This window comes from Larus michahellis, chromosome 1 (genome assembly GCF_964199755.1).
Source record: "Larus michahellis chromosome 1, bLarMic1.1, whole genome shotgun sequence".
Lineage (NCBI taxonomy): Eukaryota > Metazoa > Chordata > Aves > Charadriiformes > Laridae > Larus > Larus michahellis.
The window spans coordinates 25,308,664-25,336,594 of NC_133896.1; the positions used below are offsets into that span (position 1 = coordinate 25,308,664).

Here is a 27,931-nt window from a genome sequence, read left to right on the forward strand (position 1 = left end):
AGATAGTCTTCCATAAATGCATAATCTAATCAATTTAAGAAGAAAAAGCTATATGCAGCAAAACTGTCATGGACAGCTATAAATATAAACTCCTGCCCATCAAATTATCTTGTATTTACTGGAAAAGAGAAGATCTTATAATGGCAAAAGCATCTCAGACTTCTCTGAGGAAAGGAAACTTTAAATTCCATCAGAGATTCCAGAGGAATTGTATCAGCAGGACTCCAATGAAGGTATGAATTAAAAAAAAAAAATCTTAGATCCCAGTCTGTGTAGCTCTGCCAACGTCTGAGAGATCGGGTCCTGGGGACCATCAGTCATTCTGCACTGCAAAACACTCCATGGATGGAGATCCTGTCTTTGAAATGCTCGGCCATGTTCAAAAACACGTAGAGAGCCTGGGTACATATGTTTTCTTTCACTTACTCAGTGATTATAGCACTGGGTAGATTCCTTTGTGTTATATGAAACAGCCATTTGCTCTCACTGTTCCTGCTGTTACAAATGGCAATGGTAATCTCTGTCTAGTGCTAAAGCACCACCGTTGTCAGTCTTGGCTGGGAATAAATGTACATGTCTATACCTGTGAATGCACAATGGCTTACAAACGTTTTAATTTACCTGTCTTTGAAAATTTTGAAAAAAAATCAAATCCAGAAGAAAAGTTTTTGACTACGGTATTTTCACTTGTTGGTAACCCAGAAGTTTTTCATTAAACAGAAGCAAGTTAACAAAGGTAGGTATGTCATATGTGGTGTGAGTAATGAAAGAAGTCTGCTTTGCAACAGTGTCTTCCTAATAGCTTCTCTGGTGCTGAACCTGTTTCTTTTCTACTGTATCCTTCCACAGACCATACCTCTTTCCCTCCCTTTAACAGTAATTTTTAGGTATGTCGTATAAAGGTGTAGCTTGTCTGGGGATCCATTGGAGAAGCAATTTTAAAAGGCTGAGTTATCTGAAATTTCATTATTTACATTAAAATGTAGTAGAAACATATTGAATTTTGTTTGCATCTACCTGTTGAAAGTTAAGGGAGTATAGAATGAAAGTAAAAATGCAAGTGAATTGTTAACAATATTTATTCCATTTTTTTGGATGACCAATGTCAATATTAGTAACACAGAGTATGTAATGTGACATTCATATAAAGAGGTATATATTCTCAGTTTACTTCACTTGCAACAGGTGATCCATTTTATCAAAGTCCTATATTTTAAAAATCAATAGGCTGTAAAAACTGGCAGGTTTTAGGAAAGCTTTGTATGATTTGTTTTTCTACTTGTCCATAGTAAAATACTCCGCCAGAAGTTCAGTATTTCCTTTGCCTACTATAGATGACTGTTTTTCACAGCAAGGACATGCTGAATTTGCATAACTTTATGGAAGAAGAAAAGCAAGTGGGTATTAGCTAGCTCTGATGGTGCTGTTCACAGTTTCCCCTTTACGCTATTGAGGAGTCAATGGTTATGAAACGGTGGAAGCTTTTCCACAGGTGAGAACCAAGCAGATTTCCACATTCACATCTCTAGTGGGCACCATGATCCAGCCCATCCATGAAATGCTTTTGTTGTACTGGTCTTGGCGTCACCCAAATGAAGACTGACTGGCATGCTGCAAGATGGTAGGGGTATTGTATGTAAATACCATATAGGCTGTCAAATCAGGGTTGAATAGGAACCTTCAACGACAAATACCTAGTTCCAGCTGAAATAGTTCCTTTTTGATTTCAGCCTTTAGTCATTATCAGATCGGTAGTAACTGTAGAATACTTTTATCCTTTTCCCTTGGGTTTTGGGTAATGAGTGTAACCAAGCGGTGTAACTGTCTCTGGCACAGGTTTTAATGAAGGATATTGCCACTCCCATACCAGCAGAAGAGGTGAAGAAAGTGGTTAGAAAATGTCTGGAGAAGGCTGCCTTGATCAATTACACTCGACTTACAGAATATGCCAAAATAGAAGGTTAGTACAGCAATCAACTGCCAAAGTGGCTGTAAAAGCCAACAATGCCTTTTAACTGAATATTCTGTGAGCAGCCTTTTCCCTCTCCTGAACAAACCCCTTCCACAGCAAGGGGAAATGTCTCATTAAAATCTCAGCTGGTGAACTATGGAGCTTTTTCCTATTCATTGCTTTAATATGCCTCCTGGGACCCTGTTTGAATGGAAGACAAGGACTTCTTAATTTAAGTTGCCTTTTGTTCTTACTTTTGAGTTCTCCATAAATCTAAAAGATTGTTTATGGGTTATTTTTTATTTCTCTAACTATTTCTAGTAATTAAACTACTGACAGGAAATTTTTTCCTTATCAGCAGTAACAGTACCTTGAAACTTGGAAAGTCTGGGTATAGATGCATTTATGATCTATTTATAAGACAGGCAGACAGATAAATCTTATTTATTTTTTCTATTGTGTTGTCAGATATATAATAATAACCTGATCATTAAAACCTTAATTACATCCTGATTTCCTGAGTGAATTAATGGGAAAAAATGCGAGATCTGATGGTAATCAGCAGGTTTTTCTGGAATTTACGTATATTCTAGAATGTATATCATGAAATTAATGAAGATTTTGATTTAAAAAAAATTGCTAGCATACACAATATCATTTTAATATTTGTAAACCTTAGGTAAAACAAAAAGGAAGTCATAATAGTCAGTTGCCTTTTCAAGACAGATCTATTATTCTCCATAAAGTGCAGAAGGCTTGAGATATACCTGTACAGATATATTCAGGAGTAGAAAACAGTGTTTGCACATCTATGCGACTGCTTTTTTGGAAGTAAAAGTCAATTAGCAGGAAAATACGTGACGGATAAATTCTGCTTTAAAAAAATCAGACTTTTATGCATAGTATGTTTTTTTTCATAGCAGCTATTTCTAGCAATGATCTAGAAGAAATAGAGTTATCATAGCAGCAAAATGAAGAAGCCTCATATGTTTAGCAATATTATCAAGCGAACTTTTTTCCTTTTTTCATTTCTGCTCAAATTCTCTGAAAAACATGAGTTAGCCAATCTCACAAGTGATTAACAAAAAACCCATCTCATCACTATAGCAACCTGTATTATATCATGGGAGTAACGATGTGAAACCATCTTAGTAACCAGTTTATCATAATTAATTATGATATCATGTAGTGTTAAAGAAAGGATGAATATTAAATCTATTCTAGAAAAAGACTGTTTTCCTTAGTTTTCTTCTATCTGTTTTCATAAAAGGGATTTTTTTAATGTTCAGTATTTCAGTTTTTTAGCAAACCGGTTGAAATAATGGGTATGAAAACAGAACCATTTTTAAAAGATGACAAAAGCATGCAAAAGATACCTAAACTCACTGACACTAAAATGGATTGCAAAAGTTTTTTACAGTGAAGTAAATACATCTTTGCCCAGGATTTTTAACTACATCCTAGAGAATTGTGGCAGGTCCACTGTGAGTAGCAAATTTTGCACTTCAAAATATGCACAATGTTAACACTGCAGAAAGCTGGAACGGCACATAAAACTGTTGTCCATCCCGTGGCATATTTTGACTTGCAAATTTATTTTTGGATTTATTGTCTTTTGGTTGAAACACAACTAGGTTTCTGTAAGTAGTTTTGCACTCATCTAACTGTAAACCCAAAGCACAACAGATAATTGCATATATGTCTAGTACCTCAACGAGAAGCAGGTTGAGTACTTTTCTGAGAATAAAGTAGAGTACTATTTGAAAGTGAAGGGCCCCAGCGTTATAACATCAGAAAATTAAACTCATTGGTTTTCAGCAGCAATGAGACCTGTTTTTGTCTCTTTCTATACTCATGTCATTACAAATATCCTACATTTTTACCAGTATAAATGTAATAATTCTCGGCAATAGGTTCCATTATTATTCTTCTTTAGGTTTATGGGAGCATTATTATATCCGTGCACTGAAATTACCTTCTTCTCTTGAAAGTAATGCGTGTTAGTGTTTACATTAATTGCTTACTCCTCAAATTCCATACAGAAAGCATATAGTCATTATCGTTATAACTTTACCAATGTCCTCAAATGTAGCTGTCATACATTGTTGGGATTCTTTTCCTATTCTTTAAATATTTCTTCATTGAACAATATCATATCGGTCAGTCAAAATGCAATTGTTGCATGATAATATTGGCTATAGTCCAATAGTAACTACCTAAAAAGTAGAGATGTAAAGAGGGCTCTAACAAAAATAATATTCTTATATTCTTCTACTACTAGTTATGTTTCTAAATTCCCAGGCACGATATGGATGCAAACTCAGCCAGTGAGCCTGAAATAGAGACAATGTAGAACTAGTAAATAAAAATATACCACCTAAACATATACACCATTTCTCCCTCAGCTGACAGACCCCATCACTTGGGTGAGATGACTGTCAGGGCTGTCACTTCTATACCGAAGACTTTAGGAAGATTTTAACTCCTTATTTGGTATTTATTCTACTCTAATGAAACGAAAATAGTTATATTTCTGTAATGATGTTTTTCTTCTCTCTCTCTTTTTTGCTTGTTTTATATTTAGCAACAGCAGAAAAGGACTCAGGTGAATACTATTTGTGTGCATGTCTGCATGTACTACAGATTTAGTGTGTTGTGTCTCTTATTTTATTATTTTTGTTGATTTCAACAATATCAAGATATTGACCAGAACATGTGTGAACATAAAAATTAATTTTGATGTAGTATAGTCCATACGTTCTTCATTTACGCTGATGCTTAACTATGATGTGCGTATTTATTAGCAATTTAGATAATGTCATATTTTGGAATATGATGCAATTGTAGTTTCTGTGAAAGAGGTGTAACTGAGTAATGCAGAAATTTTGGCTGTTAAATTCAAAAATCAGCTTGTGTATTTAGAGAAATGTGATTTCATAGTCATCAGCAAAAATGATATCCATTTTTTAATAGGACTGCTGCATTTATTGATGAAAGTCTTGATAGGACAATTAATTTCATAAAGCTAGTTTCACATTTCTCTGATATGGCTTTGTTTAGTGATATGTTTATTTTTCTAGTTACAGGATGGTAGGTCTTTCTGTTCCTGATTTCATGAAATTGCTATGTTGTATATTCTCCAGTAGTGCAGAGAGGTTTCTTGAGTGCATATATCCAAATATTTAACAGAGTGATCATGAAAAGAGCATAGCTGAAGTAGTATTTTTGGCTGAGTAGTACTGGCTGCATAGAGGTATGAGGGATTGTGCATATATATGCTATGAAATAGATGCATGCGCTACTTTGTCTTCCCTTTTTTAAAGACGTACACACAGTGGAAGCCTGATCATGATGCTTTGTGGGGTTTCCACAAATAGCAACCACAGTTATGGGAAGGGACATTGTTTTCTCAGGATGGAATTGTTTTCTGTCTGGAAAGACTGGGGTGATGACTTTAAAGGTTGCATGAAAATAAATGGAACTCCTTGCCAATGAGGGGGCTTGAAGAGAGAAAGATTGTTCATTTTTGGAGGAACAGCTTCTTTAGCCAGTAAACAAGGAAAAAATACCAGCAAATTATAAAAACTACTTTTTTTAAAGTCATTGTTCCTAACTGAAGATTCAAAAAATTCCATTGGTTCCCAAAACTTCCAGTGGTTTTCGTTTGAAAGCTTTAAATGCTCTCGAAATAGAAGAGCTCTTTCTGGAGTTGTTAAAGAAGAGAGCAGACGAAGCAGTGGTGATACGGGCATTCGTGCCACAGCCAGTTACACTGAGATGATACGAGCTCACATTGATCAGGCGATTCAGAGCGCTTCGGGGCTCCTTCAGCAAGTTCTCTGTGAAACAACCCATCTCACACCATCGAATACAAATCCACCCTAAGAAAGTTTCCCTATTCAGTAAAATACCTAAATCTGGATAACACAAATATTCAATTTAGTATTTTTACACCTTTAGGCATTGAAGAAAATATCTCTTCAAGTTAGAAATTTAGAAAAATATTGAAATTCATTTGTGAAATGAGAAAACTAATTTTACAGTTTGTGTCCTTTGACCTTTTGCATCACCTCAAGTATAAATCTTCACTGTGCCACACGCATTTGCTATTCTGATTTTTTCTCAGGCTCATTGTGTCAGAAATATAGACCATGAAGCACAGATGACATACAGTTACAAGCACAGGAAAGAAAGAAAAAAAAAAAGACTGTACCTGATTTCAGCCATTTTACATTAGGTTTATGCACACTTTTGAAATAAACTATTGCCGTGTTCTTAAGATAGGATAGCAAAGCTGTCCCTTAAGTGACCTGGCAAATAGCTACATTAGAGAATGGATGAGAGGAAAACCTATCATACAGTGAGTAAATGGAAATTCACTGTGCAAGTTAGGTGAAGCTACAGGTTTATAGGCTGTGTTTTTAATTTAATTGCTTAATTAAATTCTGCTTCTGACTAAAAATAATAAGATAACTCTGAAAAATTACTTGCATTGAAAGGAGTAAATAGACTGTGTTGCACCAGAATTTTGTGTCCCGTTAAACCCATTTCTCTCAAGCAAAAGATGAAGCAGCTGAAAGGAATCCCAATAAAATTATATTTTAGCTTGGCTAACCCGGCTAACAGGGCCAAATCCTGCTCCTGTTGGTGTCATTACCTAAACTCCTACAGTTTTCATCATGAACTTGATGTACAGTATGCTTAGTCCTAATACCATATATTGCATTGTCGTGGAAAATAAGGAAAAACTGTTTCTTGATAACTATTATTTAGCCTTTAACTTGTGCACTAGATAGTGTATAGAGATTCTTGAATTGCAGGAGTGTCCTTGTTGGGTAATACAGAGGTGAACATGCAAATTCTTTTTGTTGCGAGAATCCTTTTTCAGCAGCGTGGTTGCCAGGTTCCCAGGTCTATTCCCCAAGTGCTCTCATTTTCACAGTCTCAATTGAACAAGACTCGGAATGCTTTCCCAGAAGACGGTGGTTACTTTCTTAATGGCAGACACAGTGGTATAAGCAGCACTTGCATCAACAGGATTTGTTTGCAGTCAGGATGACATTTTATTTAGCACTCCCATGTCGTTGCACTATTATGAATATAGAACAGCTTTTTTCAATAAAAATTACATTTGCAATGACAATTACACGGGGTTCAGAGTGTCATTCCTTACGACATGTGCAGCTGAAATTCTCACGCAGTAGCTAATCTGTTCAGTCAGTATAATTGGCATTATGAGGAAAACAGCAGCAAACCTACTATTATAATTTTGAACTATGTCTAAGAACTCTCATATAATGCCCTTGTAGTTTGCAGCAAGGCTTTATGATTTCTCAAGGAGATGATCACAGCATCAATAAGTGAAGATCTCTTTTTAAGTATAAACCGTTTTAATTTCAGCACATGCTGCCTTTGAGACTTCATTACCTGAAAGTACTTTTTAGATCATTTTGTGTATGCCATATTTTCTTGTCTTATTCAGTATTTAACTTGAGTTAACTCTTCCTATAGATAATGTTGAATATAACTGGACCTGCTAGATGGTGAGGCCAGAGACAAATAGCATCCTTCAGATGCATTTTGTATAGCTTCCAATGAATAGCTTATAGAAATTTGCATGCCTCCCTCACCTGTTTTCTATCCTTCAAAAATAGATGGCCTTCCTTATACAGAATTCATATTTCTTACTTCTGTTTTATACACATCCATTAACAGTTTATTTATTCCATCTCAGAAATGAATGGTTTTCCCCATTTAAATGTATTTGAAATCTGAATGGCTGAGAAGTAATGGACTCTGCTAGTGCTGCTGTCACTGCCTAAGAGAAGTGATAGAAACTTATGTGTAATTACGTTTTTCAACGCAAGAGCACTACCTTGCTATGGAGAAATAAAGGGACTGGGTTAGGGATTAAAGTAGTAAATGGCTATGAAGCGAACAGGACAGTATGTGTCATTGTCCATAAATACTCATTTCTGAGGCAATAGACAGATTGTAAAGATTTGAATTATTAGGTAGTTGTCTTTTAACTGATTATTTTTAAAAGTCTGTAGTAACTGAATATACTTGACTGCTTCTGCCAATCAGTTTTAATAAAAGGAATGAGAATAAATTTGATTAAAATCAAAGCAAATAGTTAGTGTGTAGTGTGCAGTTGCTCAAAGACAAATCACAGTAGTCATACCAATATTTCTCTTTATCAGACAGACTGCCAAAGACTGAATAACTGTTAACTCCATACAACAGAAGGTCAGGAGCAACTCAACACTTTGCTGTTTTTTAAAGGACATCAATCGTTAACATACTCATTACGTGCAAGTTTCTAAAGGAAGGGTAGTATGTAAATGCCCTCAAGGCTCAGAAGGATCTATCTGACTTAAAAAGAAGAACACTACAAACATTATTGAAATTGAGAAGGCAAGTGGAGAGAGTCATTGTACCTGGAGAGGACTTGATTAAAGCTCTCCATGCATGTTCATTTCACTGAACAAACCAAAACGAATGAGTTGCACAGCAGCATAGCACCTTCTTGGTCTCTGTTTGTTGTGCAACTAAATGGAAAGAGTAGGATATGGTCAGACATCCCTGATTTCAATTTTGGAGCAGAGGTCTGGAAAAGAACCCCTGGATTGTTAGGTCCACGTCCTGATACCTCCTTCATAAAGATACCCACATCCTCTCTTAACAGCTGGGATGAGTCTTTGTCACTGCTCTTCCCATTTTCCACCCCTTGCTTTGCCCATGCGAAGGCCGTTTCAATTCCTGTTTGCTGTATAGGTGAAGGAATTAGCTTACAGTCAAATTATTTCCTCGTATTTAGCATGCTAACCTTGTCTTCTATCCCTAATGAAGGAGGGATAGTTCCCTCTTTCATTAGCATCTCATCATCTCCAATTCCATCTCACCCTCAGAACTGTGCAGTGCAGTCATTTCCATGAGATGCCTTACACAGTACTAGTAATGCTATTATACTAGAAATGCTTAATCTAATATCTTCAAGGAACACTTGTGTTTTTGTGTCTATATCATGCTTGTGGCACACAGCCATTCAGTGAAAAGTTAATTCAACCCAGTCTACAGAGTTTTGATCATTTCCAGCTGACGACTTCCCAGTTTATAGCAAATGTTTGTGGTGGTTCATGTGTCAAAATGTATTGTCTTCCCTTTCAAAGTATTAAATTTTGTTTCTCTCTCTCATTCTTTGGAATTATCCAATTCGTGTTACTGTGTTTTGACCCTGCTTCTATTGCCAGTGTTTTACAACATTGTCATCAGTGCACTCCTAATATTTTTTCTGAAGTCACTGGTGAAAATATTAAGGAAGCTCAGGCCTAAGACAGATTTCAGGGATTCCTCAAGAAACCTTTCCTTGCTCTTTCTTAATGCTACCCTTTGCCTTTCTCTAGGGGCAGCTTCTTTACCCAACACACAGTTTCTTGTTTAATCCTCATTTTCTTCAGCTTAATGGTAGTTTTCCCATGAGGCACAGTATCAAATGCTTTAGTAAAGTCAGGATAGATGAGATCCACTGAATTTCTTTTCTAAGGAAATATCCTATCAAGAAAAGCTACTGCACAAGTCTAGTGTGACTTACTTTTGCAAATCTTTATTACGTTTTATTCTGTTGTCTGTGAATTCTATGTCCTCAATTAGTCATTTCTTCAAAATTTATTTTAAAGTTAATAATTGTCAACATTACTTTTCCCACCTCCCTACCAGCCGGCATTAGATTTGCCGTTCTCATCTTTCAGTAACACCCTAAAATTTAGACTCTTAAAATTATTAGATTTTTTTTAAAAAACACTTGTTACTAAGTCTGCACTTTCAAGTGCCAGTGTTCTCTCAGTCTAGTATGTCAGTTATTCGGGTCCCTTCATTCGTGGAGCTCTTCAGTTTGCCATGCCTTTTACCTCTGAGTTTTATTCCACTGGAACAGAAAGTGCTGAGAACATTAGTTCTTTCCCCTTTTTGAAAAGAAATTAGAAGTGGGGGGAAGGAAGAAAATACCAACCGCGTGTATATGTATTGCCAAAACCAGAATACAAAGAATTATAAACTGTGCCATTGATCAGTAATTAAAAATTGAGAATTCTTTTTACCTCTGCCTTTTTTTTCTGCTTTTACTGCTTCAAATTTGTTGTTTCATTTTTTTTCCAGCTTCACATGAGCCAAAAGATATCCTCTTTAAAAAAAAAAAAAACTTTGATTGTCCCATGAAGGTAATTCCATTGAGCACCATGATACATTTTTAAAAACTGAAAACACTGTAGAGTGACCCAGTTTATAAAATGATAGATTAGGAGATGTGAACTTTTAACTTTCTACAAATCTCATAATCTCTCTGTACATAGGTGATAATGGTGATTTTTATTTTTTTTTGTCCCTAGAATTTAAAATCCTATTGAATTCTTAGAAAGCAATTATAGAAAAACTGGTTTCAACTTCATAATTAAAGCTAAATTCCATTATTTATATAAGGCCAGAATTTTATTTTTTTAATCAGAAAATATAGGATGTCCTCCCAGATGTCCACTCCTTACTCTTTCATGCAGAATTACTTCTGTGAGAATTTGCAAGAAAATCCACCACAGTCAAATCTAATTTGTCTGTGGGTGGATTATCCCAGTTGCAGATTAACTCTGGAGCGTCAGTTCAGGTCTAGCAACATATATTAGCTGCAGTTTATTGATGTTTGTCCTGCTTTTAAGACAAGTCTAAAAGCAAACTTTCCGGTTTTGCACGTCAAAAAGTTTGAATTAATGGGTCCTACTGGGACAGAGTTGGCTCTATGCAGTTGAAATGATGATGTATCCATATTATCAAATTATATCATGGCCTGTTTTACTGCGGGGCTTCCTTCCATCGAGTTCACTCCCAGGCTCCAATTTGGAGTGAGTAAGTCAGGTTCCTTGGCAAGTGAGCTGGTATAGCATAGTAGCTCATTTAGGCTCTGTGCACTACACACTACAATTAGATCTGGAAAGAAGTACATAAGATTTAGGTCACTCTGCACAATATCCAAACAGGCAATATTCCTTCAGAAACTCCAAAAGTTGCTCAGGCCACGCACTGCTGTGTGTGCAGCGCATACAGGCAGGAGATTGGCAGCCAGCAGTCATCGCGTTATCTGCCCTCCTGTGGGACTAATTCTGGCACATGCATAGAAACAAATTAATTGGTGGTCAGACACCTCCGTTAATAGACATCTTGCACTTGCTCCAGGCGTGAGTGCTGCTAGCACTAATGTTAAGTAGCACGACAGCTGAGGGCTGCCAGCAACCAGGGCAACAGTGCTGATGAAAATTAAAACAAATGCCAGTTGTCTGACATAGAGGATCAAAATGCAAACTGGATGTTCTGTTGCAGTTTGGCATAAAATGAGCTTGACCAACTCCTAAGCTACAACATCACCGTGGAAGTCTCCGGCTCCATCTAGCTGGCTGCATGAGGAGGTACCCGTACACCCGCCAGGGCTGTGAATGTGGGGCCTCTCAGAGTCCTTGGCCGTGGAGGGAAGTGATGATCCAAGGGAGCAGCCGTTTTCTAGTGTCACACGACTACTTGCCTTTTTCCCAATATTCCTGTCACTGGTCTGTGGGAGATCCTCTGATCCTCTCCAGACAGGTCGGCTCTCCTGAGTGTCTCGGTCTGGATATACTTCTTTGAAGAAAAAGAGGAAGGGTGAAATACTGGACAGGGAAAACCAGTAAGGGATATTTGCTGTGCCACAGTGGGAGGACTGGCAGGCCAGAGGCAGATACCTCCCAGCTGCACTGTGCTCATACCTGAGGAGGAGAATCACCTATTTAATCAGCAGATTCCTGTGGTCAACAAATGCCAATGAGAAATGAAACACACATGTTTAACATCTTATGTGCTGGGGAGAAAGAGGTGAATTGTACATTTGTCTTCAAGGATAAACTCTCTTCTGGAAAGCAAGCTTAAGTCAGGTTTTAGACATACTGATGTAAGGTTTTAGACATACTGGTGGGCTCAAGAAAGGAAGAACAGGGAGAAGTTCTCTGACCTGTGTGGCACAGGAGGTCAGACTGGATGATCTGACAGTCCCTTCTGGCCCTGGGCTCCAGCCGTCCATGAAACAGTCACCTTTTCATTTCAGTAGCGTTTTAGTCAGTTAGCTTAGCTCATTTAACAATATTTTCTTGGTACCTTTGTGACTCACTGATAACGCGTACTTGAGAAAGCATCCATTATTTGCAAAGCTTGGCTTCCTTTTTCATTTCAGCAGAATGTGAAGCTGAAAACAGATGATTGATGGCTTTTTCTGTTTATTTTCTAAAAGATGTCAAGCAGCATATTTACTGACTCGGCTCCTGCTGCAACTTGTTAGTTTGAGTACTGTAAACACATCTTAACAACCCTTAGTAATTGTGGGGAGAAAGACATCATGAATATAATGAAAACTGACAGCACTGATTTCCATTCCTGTAATTTTTTTACGCTTATAAAGACAAGCACAGTATTTTGCTCAGGTGTTTTGGAGGTTCTAAAACTTCTAGATAACAGTCTATTTGTACTCATATTTCAAATATCCTACTTGTTTGGTTAAAAAAAGTTAATATTTAGTTCTTTTTCTTTCAAATTACTTTGTGGCCCCGTGGTTATATACGTGTGTAAATGGTGGTTATCCATAACACGTATTCACTAGATTTTGGAAAGAGAAAGGTTATTAATTACAGAGAAAAATGACTAGCTAGTATGGTAACTTACAGATGGAAAAGGAAGCTTTAGGTGGAGCCTAAGTGAAATGCAGGGAAGCATATACCATCCAAATGAAATTGCATGTATTTATTTATTCTGTGAATAAGTAAACAATAACAAAATTAGAGAGATTTTTCCAAGGATGCAGAGTGAGTGCAATTATCTGCCACCTTTTCTTATCAATAAATCTTACAGGAAAATAATGATTTTTTAAATATTATCGAAAGCTGTATGAAGCATCAAGAGTAATTTGCATGTTTTTAGTAAATAGTTTCAGAATAAACTAGTAAATAGTAAATAGCATGGGGAATTTCATGCAAACTTGAAACTGGAATTCGCTGACCCTAATCTGTCCCACATTTCTAGTCATTTGTGCCATGAAACATCATTCAGAAACTTGCCATACTCACCTCAAAGGGAAATTTACAGTTTTCGTCCTTTTTTTCCTCCTAAATACACTAATCCTTGTGAAGAAACTATTCCCGAACATTAGTCCCATAATCACCCAAATTCTTGCAATTTCTGGCTTAAATAATTTACCATGACTGATTTATTTTTATACCAGCATCATCCCTGATCATAAGTAGATCTTCTTCTTACCAAGTGTTTCCACACTGCCTATGCAGGAGCACTTCTGATCCCCTCTTTCATCCTTCATTTTATTAGGCTTATTACGCCTTACAAGCAAACACACACACAAACAAAACCAGACTCTCCATTCAATGCCATTTCTGATTGAAAATCAGAATTCTTATCCTTTCAATGCCATTTCAGATCAAAATTCATCGCTCCGACACAGGTGACCAGAACTGCATTTCCCCCGTGCCTTGCTCAATGGAATTAATACTTTCCTGCTAACGTGTTTCTCTTCGTCATGATCTCGTCACAGTGCTTATTCAGGATAATTTTACGTTTATTCTCCTGCTGTCCCTACTGATAGTGATGTCCACTCAATAGCCATTTTTAGGCTATCTTGAGCTTATTCCAGGTGTGGAATAAGTGAACTTGCTCCAATGCAAAAATGCAACATCAGATTCAATATAGTTATTAGAATTACTTTCTTACTAATTTAGAGGAGGCCCTTCCAGGATGTAATTTCTGAATAGTTTACAGCTTATTTAGTTTCATTAGGAGTGAATGCAATTATGAATGTTATTAATTATGCAATTATTTTGTTTACTTTGTTAGCGGTAAGGTCTGTGTAGACCACGCTGAATTTGTAATAAAATGAGTTGTTTATGCTGAAATCAGCTGTGCCAGTCGTACTCTGTATTATTATCACTGGTTTCTTTCTAAGACTCATTAACATCGTTGATACTGGTACTGATGTATCAGCTGTATGAATAGTATTTGCTGTGTCTTCAGGGCAGAGAGGACGCTGACCACTAGAGGAAACACAAGTTAAAGTCTGGGACAAGCGTAGACACCACTGTTGAAGTCTGAATCCAATAGCGGTTTTTATACTGTAACCTAAATAATAGGGGCTGGACCCATCCTTTCTACTTTCACTTAATATAATACATTAATATACTTGTGGTTATATTCATGTGATTGTTCTACACTATCAAATTTGCAAATTCAGTATAGTATTAATAACCGTAATCTTGACATGGCAAATGTAGTTTTGTGTCCTGGTGTGTGCTTTGTGCTTGGTCCATGTTCATACAATAACTCCTTCTTGAGTTCAGTTGTGAATTTAGAAATGATATTATTTCAACTTGTCTACTGATGTGGTCTATTTTAATAAGATTTGAGTTATTTTTTTTAGTTACTTCAGTAACTAATTCGCCTGCTTTATTGCATGAAATATAATGCTTTTTTGCATGAAAATAATGTGCTTTTGTAGTCATCTTTAAGTAGATATTTGCTGAAGGTTGTAATCCAATGTTTCTTCAAAAATTGCATTAAAGCTATATATTAGTGCTGAAGAACTGGACGAGGTCACCTGCTTTTAAGATGTCTGAAAAGTTGTTTTGACTTGCCAGAAATGTTCAGTGTTAAAAATATTTAGTGCATGCAGTTCGATATTCTTACTGACACAAAGGCAATTATATAAGTTTTTTTAATTAATCTGCTAATGTTCTATGTCATGATGAATGCATAAAGTGGGAAAGAAGTGTCACCAGAATTTTCTGCATATGAAGATGTGTATTCATGTGATTTGCTATTCAGGTGTCCGTGAAAACACACAGAAAATGAGAAAATAGGATTCCTGAGCCCCTCACTCACCTTCTGTTATCAGCTTCCTGAGACCTCTGCAAAGCTGGTTAATGTGACCATACTTTATATATGATTATATTGTACAACATCATTTACATCCCACGGTTTACACAAGAGCTTTGTCGAGTAAATAAGCTCACATAGCTATTAAAGTTATTCCTAATGATAGAAATTACATAGTTGGACAAATTACTTTCATTGATTAAACTACAATTGTAAAAACTGTCAATTGGCCCCTTCCCTTATCTTCAGTGACTCTTCCTGGGATGTAGTCCTATGACCTTTTTTTCACTGAAAACTAAACTGAGTTTAATTGCCCTGTAAGAATTTTAGTTACATTTGTTTTGCCTTTGTTGTTTGCTTTCTTTTTGAAGTCTACTCTGTAGAATAAGTGATCCTCATGACATTTGTAACCTTTGCATTTTTCCTTCTTTTCTTTTGCGTGGAGTTTTTTAGTAGACTCATGTCAATTCTGTTATAACGTCTTTATTTTATAGCGCTACTTTTCACTATGGTACTGAAAAACATGCAGATTCACTCTTATTGTTGAACAGCAGGTAGAAAATCAGTTATTTGAATAATTAGTTATTGAAAATTAGTTACTTGAGTAGTTATTGTGTTTTGTACTTTTCTTATTTTTAAATACGCCTAAAATGTAGTGTCTTATTTAGATAAAACATTTGGGATTTTTGACTGCTGCAAAATGCATGAATCTTGCTGAAGACAATGAGTCATCTAGTGAGAACAGCATTGTACTGGTGGTACAATAACGAAAAAGGTCTTTAATGTCTGCTGTCTTTGTATGTTTGACCTTGAAGAGAACTAGAAATTGCTTGTCGCGGAAGTTGAGCATCTAATACATTGATGCACCTGTTAGTTCTCGCATATGAAATCAGATAACGTTTATAATGATCAGTGATTCTTTTGTGAATTAAATATTTTCTCTTTCTAGTGACCTGGACATTCAGCTGCATTTACTTTTATTGAAAGATTGTCCTTAACATGTGAAATTGCTTAGACTTCAGAATATAGTAACTTTGCACCGTTCCCATTCCTTTTTGACATCATTTTCCCTTACTATTGAATCTTATTTCTAACGAAAGCAATTTTGGTTTGCATTTTATATTCAAATAGAGACCATGAACCAAGCAACACCTGCTAGAAAACTGGAAGAGGTTCTTCACCTTGCAGAACTCTGTATCGAAGTATTGCAGCAAAATGAAGAACATCATTCAGAGGTGAGGCCCCGACTGCATTTGCTGTAGAGAGCGGTTTGTTCCTAGATTTTTTTCTCCCCTGATGCGAAGCAATTCTGTCAAGAAACATTTTAGCTTTACTTTCTGACATATGTTTAAGGCAGTTCACATTTACAGAGGAATAAGGGACTTGAAGCTTATGAAGAGTGAAGTGAAATAAAACTGTACTTGAATTCGCTTGAATGAACTGTAGGTTTAGAAATGAAAATTAAAGAGCATAAAATAAAGCATCTTTGTGCTGGAGGTGGTGAAATGGTATGGAAAAGATTCATAGCCTTACACAGTTGTTCCTTCCAACTTTTCACCTCATTCAAAATAGAAAGAAAATATAACTGAATGCTAGTTTTCATCCTGCTGTATAGATCTTGATTTTAACATAAAAATAATGATGAGTATAATAATCACATTCACACTGCTCCTCTGTTGGTTGGAAAAGTACTGCTTCTAAACTTGCACTTTTTAAAATGGCGTTACAAGGTAGAAGAAATAAAATAGAACCATTTCATGTTTCTTACTCAAGTCTCTTGCTTCATGATACAGAAATCATAATATTTAGAATATTTAGAATTATAGCAGATTTTATATGAAGGAATTGCAAACATAAACTTGACAGGGACACACAGTTGTATATATTATCAACATTTTATTAATAAATATACTTTTCTAAGGTTCAGGAAATTGTTTTTAAAATGTTCTTAAAAAACTCAATAAATATTTTTGAGGAATATAAGCAAAAGGATAAACATGATTTAGTATATATAGTTGTAAATATGATCATTCAAAACAGCTGTTTTTATATCACACTATGGAACCTAGTTTTTAGCTTACATCTGTCATGTGTGAACTTGTTATGGATGTTTTATCTTATACTGAAGAAACAGCTGTTTCAATGATTTGAAATTAATTCCCTGGAGGTCCTGTTCTACACTACTGTTGCCACTGTGTTACTCTGTAATGATTACTTAATAAAATGTATATATTGTTGTCTTTGTCTTTTGAGGATGTGCATTACTGTAAGAATATTAGGTTTCTGTGGAAAAGAACACAGAAGAAACAGATCAAATGATACTTTCCATGCTGTTTACTTGCAGTCAGAAATGTGGTATTTTTCAAAAGGGTAAATATATCGCTTGTGCCTTCAGAAAAATCAATTCATCATAAGTTTTCAATTTAACCTAAGACAGCTTGAAAACAATAAAGATGATTTTAAGATTTCTTCCCCATTCCTTCGTTCATGTAATAAATATGCAATTATACTGAAACGTATACAGCATGTAGAATTTCAGTATCAAAAAATATCTGAGAAATAGATAAAAAAATTATACATTCCCTACGCAAAATCGAAGGTTATGTGTGGTGATTTCACATTGTAATGTTAAGTAAATGTTGAATGTATGATGATGCAGTTGACAAAAAGGATCAGTAATCTCTAAAACAGTGTATCACATTTTTTAATACTAGATTATTTTTTTTTATTTTTTTTTTTAATTCATAACACTTCCAAATTTCTGGGATTCCCAAAGGGAAGAGAGGTATGTGATTCATGATGGACTAAGCATTATTTTTCACTGTCTGTAGCATGGGACTCTGCATTGAACGTGTAGCATAAATTGCTCTGATGATTTCTGGTGTTGTATTGCAACATTTGTGTGTCTTCCTAGAATCAAAGAACTTCAGTCTTCCTTTAATCCGGTCAATGTTTTTGTTGTCTTAGAATGTGTGTCACCAATTGCTAATTGCCTTTGGCCTGTTTTCATATTATCCATAATGACTGAACTACTGTCTTAGCTGTAGTATTTGTTTTTCTATTCTTCTTCCTTGCTGCCTAAGCAATGATGGGTAGTTCTTGAGAGGGTCAGAAGAATTTCTGTCTGGGTTCAAAGTGCCGTTTGCAAAAGGGAAGAAGATGGAAAGAAGATGGAAAGAAAATGTGCTGGTGTTCTGGGTTTGGTTTTGCTTTGTTTGTTTTGAGGTTTTGGCAATATTTTCTGAAAAGAGTTTTGCTTGCCTAAAAGGGATGCCTGCCAATGCCTGTATACATTTCTTTTCTTCTTCCTTTATTTCTTTGCATTTAGTTATTTGCTGGGGTAAGGAGTCTGTTCCTTCAATGAGCTCCCATTTAAACAGGATTTACTAATGAGAAACTTCTTCCAGTTTGAGGAAAAAGACTCCATTTCAAACTCTTGCCAAAATTTTTGAAACCTCATCTGTCCTTTTCACTATGGTGCCAATCAGCATCCGTCCCTCCTGCAACACGCAAAGTACTCTCCAGTAGTAGCAGAGGATGCTCAGCATTTCTTTAAAACCACTTGCCAATTCATCTTTTCTCCATTTGCCCCATGTCAAATAGAATTACAGGCAATCATCAGAAAGTCCAGGATGGAAAAAAAAAATATTTCTACACCACTTTTCAGAAGCTGTGTTTTCAGGCCTGAGTTCATATTTCTACATTACCTAGGACCTGCATTTCAGAAATGCAAGTGAGAGTTGCTATGACTTTGTTTAAAATTGTGGGAAATCAGTGCTCTTAGAGATCAAGCTATGTATATCCCATGTTGGCAACTCAAAAATAGTCAAAACGAGATATTCAAAATGAGAGGCATAAGTTTGAAAGCAAAGACATTTTCTTATGTAGTATGTGTAGGTATTTCTCACTGCCAAATATCTTTGTTAACTCTGAACAAAACACTCTCAGCAGTGTGTGATATTCATCCTATTTCGTTAGCTGACTTCACCTTCGTCGTTAACTCCAGGATCATACAGCTCCCTCTGATCCAGTACTCAGCTTCGATACTGACCTTCAAAGCTCAGATTTAAGTGACAGTAAAAAGGTACAAGAGTTATATGTGAAGCAGTCTTTAACGTGGAGCTGGCTTTACCGGCTGACACACTATTTGTCACAGACTTCTCTTCTTTTAAGCTGAGATTACCCAAGAATCTAAATTTTTACCAAAGAAAACCATGTATTCCAACAGGTTGTTAAGTTACTGAAAATTAATATAGACGTTACTGAATTTCTAAAGATGTATTTATAGTGTTTGCGGAAGGAAAACTGGATGCCCTCCTCGGGAGAAGCCAACAAATAGGCAAAAATAGGAATTAAAAAGCACTCTGTATCTCTTAAAAAAACCACCTTAGACTTCAAGGAATAAAATTTCACATTAAAACCATCCCTTCTGATTAGCAAATGAGTGCAAAATGTATTCACAAGAATTTATTTGAAAAATAAACTAATTTCTTATAGAATTGAATGAAATCAAAAGAAGCACATACAGTAATTTTTCAGTGATGAGGCCTTCATCCTTTTCTTTGCTCTCTGGTGAAAAGAGTTGCAGGGATTTATACTCCTTTTTTGATTTTTTGTGTTACATTTTTGTTCTGATTATATCATCTTTCCCAGCATAATCTATTTGTTTTCTTTTTCATGCAAGGTTTTATAAAATATTTTCACATTTTTTACTTGGCCTGTTAATCCTCCCCAAATGAGATAGAACATGAAGTGAGATATCCAAATGTATTTTGCCATAGATACAACACATCTCTCTGCTTTATCACTCGTGTTTAGTAATTCTATTTTGTCATGTTTGCAGGCGTTCGCTTGGTGGCCAGAATTATTGGCTGAGCATGCAGAGAAGTTTTTGTCTCTCTATTCTGTTGATATGGATTCAGCGCTCGAGGCACAGCCGCAGGACTCCTGGGACAGCTTCCCACTTTTCCAGCTGCTGAATAACGCCCTCAGAAATGACAGTAAGATCTTAAGTTCTTTACTTATTGCATGCATAAGATTTTTCAATGTGCCCACACCTTAGAAATGTGTTTCTATATAATATAATTCTCAAAATAAAAGTGACAGTGCCTAGTGTTTATCTTATATATCCTGGTCCTCCATTTCTTGGAAGTTGAGCAGATTCTCTCTATCTTTGCACCATTTCAGTCCTTTTACTGGTGATCTATTAACCATTCAGTATCACAAATTGCTCAGTTTTAAATCAATTATGTACAGGCAGCATAATATGTATTTAATATTTGATGTTTAATCTATACTGTTTAAATAAAATTGTAGCTAATATTTCCTTCTAAGCCTTCATGGAAACTATTTTCCGAGTAGTTATGTCTATAAAGGTATTGTAGGCTTCACATGAATGTGGTAAGATACACGCAATAAATCAGAGTGTTATTTTCACTTGTTGTATTGTTGTATCGTTATTCAAGTGGGAGACCAAAATTTGAAATAGCCGTATTTTGCTTTTGGTTGTCTTTGAAGAGAGCTTTTTCTTTAATAATAGTTAAGTGATTTCCTAGGCATGTTTTATGTGAAAGTGATTTTAATAATGGAATTAAGGAAATAACTAATAAAACCAAAAAAAATGGATTAGGTGTTATTTTAAAAACGTCACCTTATTTTGCAGACAGGTAATTTCTCCTAACATTTTAAGGCATCAAAAAGAAAAAAAAAATATATTTGTGCTATGTTTTATATATTTACTCATGTTCTATTTTTAAAAAATGAGAAAATGACCTACTGTTTTTTTAATTATTTTTGGAGATCTAAATGTTCTTTTTATGCAATGATTCAAGTCATTCCAAAATTTGATTTTTTTCTTATAAATACAAGGGATCATTTTTAACTCTTCCTGGAAAATTCATTTCATTTCTGTGGAAGTTCAATAGCTTTTAAGAATTTTAGCTCCGTGTATGGAAACTGCTTGACTGAAAGAATGGAAAATAGTATTCAAGAGCTTTTCTCCAAGGTTACACGTATTACAACCTATATTATTTATCATTGTATTATTGTTAACTTTAGCTGCCAAGTGTTTATTGAAACATATAGGTCGTATCAGTATAGTACCTCTTGGCCACAGCACCATGTCATGCAATGGAGCAACTAGCAAATGTACAATTCACTGTAACACGGTGGATGACAAACTTCATGGAGGGAAAGGGGCAAATGGACAGGGCCGCTGAACTGTAGCTGAATCTCAAACAGGATTGTTGAAAGGCGCTGTTACTGCACTGTTGGATGTGGTCTAGGGCAGAGTGGAAGAACATTAACATCCAGTCTTCAAGGTCTCTTTTCATGAATTATGTTTCCATACCCTGACATTTAGCAATACAGGAAATGCCATATTCCTGATGATTTCTTTTTTCACATGTTATCCTAGAAAATATATCTGCTGGTGTTTCCCTTAGCTTGTTTTCAAGATATTCATTGCTGTTTGGTCTAGATCCCTTGTTGGACAAACTGCAAGTACAGAAAAGTATTAAAATTGCTGTGCTGGTGGTAATTTAAGCTTGATTTCGAAGGCTGCTCACAAGGGCGTAGGAATTGTTCAATCTTGGGGCAGATCTCATAAGAGTTAGACTCCTGCAAGGCAGGTTCTGTATTACTTGAAGGGGGTGTCTGATCATCTGAAATCCAGATTAAAAATCTGAAGCCTATATTCAGGTGCCTTTCCTACCCTCTTATATTTTCAGTTTAGGAAGCACATCTCTAGTTGTGATGTTATGTGTGCTTAAAACAATTATTTGGTTTCTGAAAGCTGTGGAGGTATTCTACAGCAGCCTTACAAGAAGGATTTCTGGCACCAGTTTTAACTACATCATTGTCGTTTGTGTTCCTTTGCGCTTTGATTCCAGCCTGAGAGAAGTGATAGAAACAAACAAGGGTTGTTCTCCTGTGCAAAGAGGTTGCTGGTAGGCTAGTGATTTTTCTTTCCTTAAAAGATTAAATGGATAATAAAACCAAATGATTAAAACAGCCTTGGGAAAGATATTTTATGAAAACTTGCATGTCAAAGCAATTATTAGCAAGGTTGTAAAACCTTAACTGAAGGATAAGAAATGACTGCTGTATGAAATGTTACACCTGTATACCAATTTCAGTAATTCCCTAATGGTAATAGATACAGTAAATGACAGTTTCTGGCAAGTGAAAGCCATCTGGAAAATTATACACTTTTTTTCACCAGAACTAGTGGAAAGCAACCATGGAAATTAGTCACCTTTTAATCGGTGGATATGTTAGCAAGTGGCAAGTGACCGTTCTACCAAGAACTGATTCCCAAGTGGAACATACCTCAGTGCTTATTCTTTAATTAACAGCCTTTTCACCTTCCGAGTGCATTAAAGCCATTAGAAAAAGCTCCCCATGCTTATATAATCAATTTTACAGTCTTCCAAAATGAAATAAGTAATTCTGGCTTTACCCTAAGTGAAAACCTTTTCCTGAAAACTATCACCTTCATAAAGATAGATTTAGAAAAAAAAAAAAAAACTAAAAAGGGAAAAACTGGAATGTGGTCTCATGAGGATAAAAAGGCTAGTGTTAATAATTAACAAGGAGAGTGAAGTGGAGTAAATTAGCCATAATAGAGCCCACAGTGACTGGCAAAGTCACCTCTCATTATCAAAAAACTCATTAGGAAATGAAGAGGTGGAAATCCCACTGGGTTATTCTCACTCTCTGGCTATATCAGAGATTACTTTTCAGATTTCTTTCAAACGAAGAACTGTTAGGTCACCATATTGCATATTAGGTTAATCTTCACGGAAATTTGGAGGACTGACACCTGCGTGTTATTCTATCTCAAGAGCTTTAAATGAGCTCTAAATCTTCAATGCAGGAGTCAGTTTTCATATAAACCTGACATGAACGAACTCCTAACAATAAAGAAACAATCTAACTTTCACAGCATTAAAGAAAACCTACATGTAAGACTATTTTTATAACTATGTCACTACAATATAATATTAGAAAGACTGCGAGATAATGAAAATGCATGGTCTTTACTATTCAAATGATATCAAATGTGTTATTTTACATAGTATACAGAATACTGGACAAGATTCAAGCCAAATACTTCAAAGCCAATATTCATTTAACAATGAGACAAAAATGCATCTTCCAGCACAGCGTATAGCTTTTCATGAAGGAGGAAGGAATCATAGAATTATTTAGGTTGGAAAAGACCCTTGGGATCATCGAGTCCAACCGTCACCCCCACTCTACAAAGTTCTCCCTTACACCATATCCCCTAACACCACATCTAAACGACTCTTAAACACATTGAGGGATGGTGACTCCACCACCTTCCTGGGCAGCCTATGCCAGTGTCTGACCACTCTTTCTGTGAAGAATTTTTTCCTAATGTCCAGTGTAAACCTACCCTGCTGCACCTTGAACCCATTCCCTCTTGTTCTATCGCTAATTACCTGTGAGAAGAGACCAGCACCAACCTCTCTACAGTGTCCTTTCAAGTAGTTGGAGAGAGTGATGCGGTCTCCCCTCAGCCTCCTCTTCCTCAAACTAAACAGTCCCAGCTCCTTCAATCGCTCCTCATAAGATTTATTCTGCAGGCCCTTCACCAGCTCCATTGCCCTCCTCTGCACTCGCTCCAGCACCTCGTTATCTCTCTCATATTGAGGTGCCCAGAATTGGACACAATACTCAAGGTGTCGCCTCACCAGTGCTGAGTACAGGGGGACAATCATCTCCCTCCTTCTGCTGGTCACACTATTTCTAATACAAGCCAGGATGGCATTGGCTTTCTTGGCCACCTGGGCACACTGCTGGCTCATGTTCAGCCGCTTGTCAATTAGAACCCCCAGGTCCTTTTCTGCCGGGCAGCTCTCCAGCCACACTTCCCCAAGCCTGTAGCGATGCATGGGGTTGTTGTGATCCAGGTGCAGGACCCGGCACTTGACCTTGTTGAATCTCATTCCATTGGCATTGGCCCATCGGTCCAATCTATCCAAGTCTCTCTGTAGAGCCTCCCTATCCTCATGCAGATCAACACTCCCACTTAACTTGGTGTCATCTGCAAACTTACTGACGATACACTCTATGTCCTTATCAAGATCATCAATAAAGACATTAAACAGAAATGGTCCCAACACTGAGCCCTGAGGAACACTACTTGTGACCGGCCACCAGCTGGATTTAACTCCATTGACCACCACTCTTTGGGACCGCCCATCCAGCCAGTGATTGATCCAACAGATCGTATGCTCATCCAGGCCATGAGCAGCCAGTTTTTCCATGAGAATTCTATGGGGAACAGTGTCAAATGCTTTTCGAAAGTCTAGGTAGATATTATCCACAGCCCTTCCCTCGTCCAATAACCGGGTCATCTTGTCATAGAAGATCAGGTTCGTCAGGCAGGACCTGCCTTTCATAAACCCATGCTGACTAGGCCTGATCCCCTGGTTGTCCATTATATGACTTGTAATGGCACTTAAGATGATCTGCTCCATGACCTTCTCTGGTACCAAGGTCAGACTGACAGGTCTATAGTTTCCCGGATCCTCCTTTCTGCCTTTCTTATAGATGGGTGCTACATTTGCTACCCTCCAGTCCATTGGGACCTCCCCAGATAGCCATGACTTCAGGTAAATAATGGAAAGTGGCTTGGCGAGCACATCTGCCAACTCTTTTAGCACTCTTGGATGTAACCCATCCGGTCCCATAGACGTGTGCGCATCCAAGCGGCGTAGCAGGTCACTGATCGCTTCCTCTTTAATTGTGATGACCTCGTTCAGCTTCCCCTCCCTGTCTCCTAGCTCACGAGGCTGGGTGCCCAGGGAGCAGCTAGTTCCACTGCTAAAGATGGAGGCAAAGTAGGCATTGAGCACCTCAGCCTTTTCCTCATCCTTTGTGACTATGTTTCCCTCAGTCGGAGGGAGTCCTGACTGCAGCTTCACATTTCTATAGGAAGGACTTCATTTTGAGTCACTTTAAGCTTCTCCATTTTTTTCTGACCTCATTCCACAGCAATTAAGAGTTCATCAGTGAGTTCATCAGTGACAGCTTTCCTGTTGTGTTAAGTCTGACTGACGAACTACTTAAAAAAATAGATGGAAGAGTATGGTCTTCCTATCCTCGAAAATATTTCAGTTTTTCTGACAAGGGCTAACAAATAAGAAAAAGCAATTTAAAAAATTATATTTACTGTAGAGATAAGTAATAGACTGTAGGTAAGTTTCTTGTGGTTTTACAAAATGTAAAGGTTTGAAAAAAATATTTTAGCTGCTTTTATATTACACATTTTAATGATCTCCGAAGTTTCTATTGTTTCAGTTATAACTGTGTGAAGCTTTGCAGACTGTACAGAGATAATAGTACCCAATATCTCTCTATGGTGGTGAAATTATTTTTTCCAGAATTAGGTGTTCATAGAGGGAAGAACGACCTGGTTGCCCCAGGACTGTATCTTATTTTCTGTAATGACCATGTTATTTTTTGTCCATAAAGCCTATAAATTAAGTTATAAATTGCTCTAGAGGGCAATTTACTTTCTGTAGTTGCTTAGTTATTCAGATTAATCAGGTTTTCAGTGCCTCAAAACAGACATTTATTAATTCCTCTTCGTTTAAGACGGTGTCAGAGATAACTTTCAGTGGCATGTGCCTAGTTACATAAAGTGTCTATATATTTGGCTTAATTTAGAGGTTTTTCAATTGTTTATTCAATATTCTGCTCCTTTCCTTACCCGGTTTTCTTTCCAAGTGTCCCTTGTGGACACTATGTACTGTGCCGTTGCTCAGCATGATTGCATTACTACATTGGCACGAATCAAAATTAGTATTCTAAAGTTAACTCATAATCTTAATTTTCCATCAAGTACTACTCAGTGTACCTGCTTTAACTCGACCATGTTACATCTGTAGACTGTCTGATGAAGCTGAAAAAAAACCAGCATGTGGAGTTTTAGCCTCTTGAAAGCCATTGCCATTGTCATGGCTATGGATTTCAAACAGGAATTCTCTGATAAGTTTTTTTTACACTGTTTCCATTGCTAGTAGCGGAGTGGCAAACACCACCACAGGCAGCATCACCTGCCTGCTCTGTAACAGCCTACGTACCACTTTTGTACTACAATCTATTTATAACATCACACCCCCCTTCTTAAACCACAGGGTGGAGATAGAAAACAATTTGGATTTAAGATAATCAGGGCAAAGTTCATAACCACACTTAAAGATACCTTTCATCAAACCTTACACATCTTATTAATTGTAGTGGGAATCTTTTCTTAGACCAGGGACTTAGAATTTTCGCTCCTAATAGGAGCTGCTTTGAAATCATAACCTGCCTTCAGTTTAGAGCTGCGTGTTTGGTTACTGATGCTGTGAGCTAACTCAAGCCGGTAATTGCTTACCAGAGTATCCAAAAGCCTTTTTGACTGAATGGGCATTTTAGGCACAAGAAAATTGTGCAATAAGTTGTTTGTGTCACTCTGCCTTGTAAAGATGAAGTTCTTTCCAGTTTCATTGCCAAAGTTCTGGCGGGGGGGGAAATTTTTACTTCTTAAATAAATTTTCAGCTTGCTTCCGTATAGAGTATTTCTAAAATTCACTTTTAAAGTATGTCTTCTATGTAAAAATACACAATTTGTATATAAGCTGAGGGACTTGCAGTTTTCACCACAATTTAAGTAACTGACTAATAAATGCTCTGTGGAGTCAGAATGTAATATAAACAGGAAATGAATGGAAGTATAAGCTTTCTTTTTTCAGGTTATTAATGATTTTCAACTGCTACAAATAGAATATGGAGCCCCAAGGAAACTTCCTGCTTGAAATTTACTGGGTTTATTTTGAATTTTAAAATATGCTAGGAAATCCAAGTGGTGCCTTCCCAAGAATCCTATGGAGAGCAGGATAATTATAGACTGTCTACCAAAGTGCTAATTTTGTCAGTGGAAAAGAGACTCATGTTAACCTGTGTCATTCTTCCTTTCCTTTGACTCTCCAGAAGCTCTTGAGGATAGCTGACTCCAGGATAAGTCCTAAGCTGTGCCTATATAAGTAAAAGCGAAGCAAGCCCCACAGCTTCTAATGTACGCAAGCACAGCAGATTCTTGTCCTGCTGTTAGAGGAGAAACATCATTCCAGTGCTGCGTTATTAGATTGTACTTTTTACCTCTGGTCTTTTCTTGTCATATTTTAATATATTTCAGCTACCTAATATGTAAAAGTTGAATAACTTTCATCTTTAACTTCAGTCTTCCAAGAATTTTTCATATGGGGATCTGTTTCTGTTCCTGCAATCATTTTCCATTAATATTGTCTATGCATTAGCTTGCCCTGGCATAGGCTTTCCTTTTGTTGTTGTTTGTGTGAATATGAGATGGCTCATATGAAGAGGGTGTGGGGTGTCTATATTGACAAGACAATGGAGAATTAAGCTACATAGCTTTGAAGACAAGTGGTAGTTGAGGGATTTGAAGTGTGGCATTTCCTCAAGGATCTCTTGTTTCCCATCTGCTTTGATGCACAGGTGCTGCCTTTTGGCAAGATCAATTCTAATCATAGGGTAGAGTGCCATGAGTCTGACGATGATACTCAGCTATATCACTTACCCCTGTGCTCCAAGTTCTTTCCCTGCCCTGCAGTAATCCTTGACAGAGATCTCCAGATGGGTAAATCAGGGCTGCCATGTCCTCAGCCCTGGGAAAACAGAATGCTCACCAAGGTGTTGATCCGAAACAGCATTCTCTTGTGTGTGCCCACGTACGGGGGCATCTCTGTGGACCTGCAGTCAGATTAAGAGTCTTGGCATCATTTTGGAAAGTTTCACTTCTCTGCAAAGACTGGTGTCAGGATGTTAGGAAAATTATTCAGCTTGTTAAGTTGAACATCTTTTATTGCCAGTGACTTCTTTAAATTTCATTCTGACTTCAGAATAACAAGGAGTCGCCCTCCTGCCCATGAGGCTTTATTACTGCAATTCCCAGAGCAGGGCTTGTAGCAGAGCATTTCTGCGGTGCGCTCAGAAAACAGT

The 27,931-nt window shown here is 36.8% G+C and overlaps 1 protein-coding gene across 12 annotated transcripts in view; it reads left to right on the forward strand.

Moving 5' to 3' along the window:
* The window catches only part of CADPS2 (calcium dependent secretion activator 2), a 321,334-nt gene that overhangs the window by 235,633 nt on the left and 57,770 nt on the right, over positions 1 to 27,931 (forward strand). For 8 of the 12 annotated variants that reach the window (XR_012588637.1, XR_012588624.1, XM_074597183.1 and 5 more), the window contains exons 16-19: positions 1,837 to 1,960; positions 4,536 to 4,556; positions 16,028 to 16,131; positions 19,740 to 19,896. Coding sequence is in view for 10 of the 12 variants with exons in the window: in XM_074597183.1 (XP_074453284.1) it covers positions 1,837 to 1,960; positions 4,536 to 4,556; positions 16,028 to 16,131; positions 19,740 to 19,896 (406 nt within the window). In the remaining 2 variants the exon portion in view is untranslated. The remainder of the gene's footprint in view (positions 1 to 1,836; positions 1,961 to 4,535; positions 4,557 to 16,027; positions 16,132 to 19,739; positions 19,897 to 27,931) is intronic. The other 4 variants (XM_074596530.1, XM_074597273.1, XM_074596809.1 and 1 more) reach the window with 1 other exon arrangement.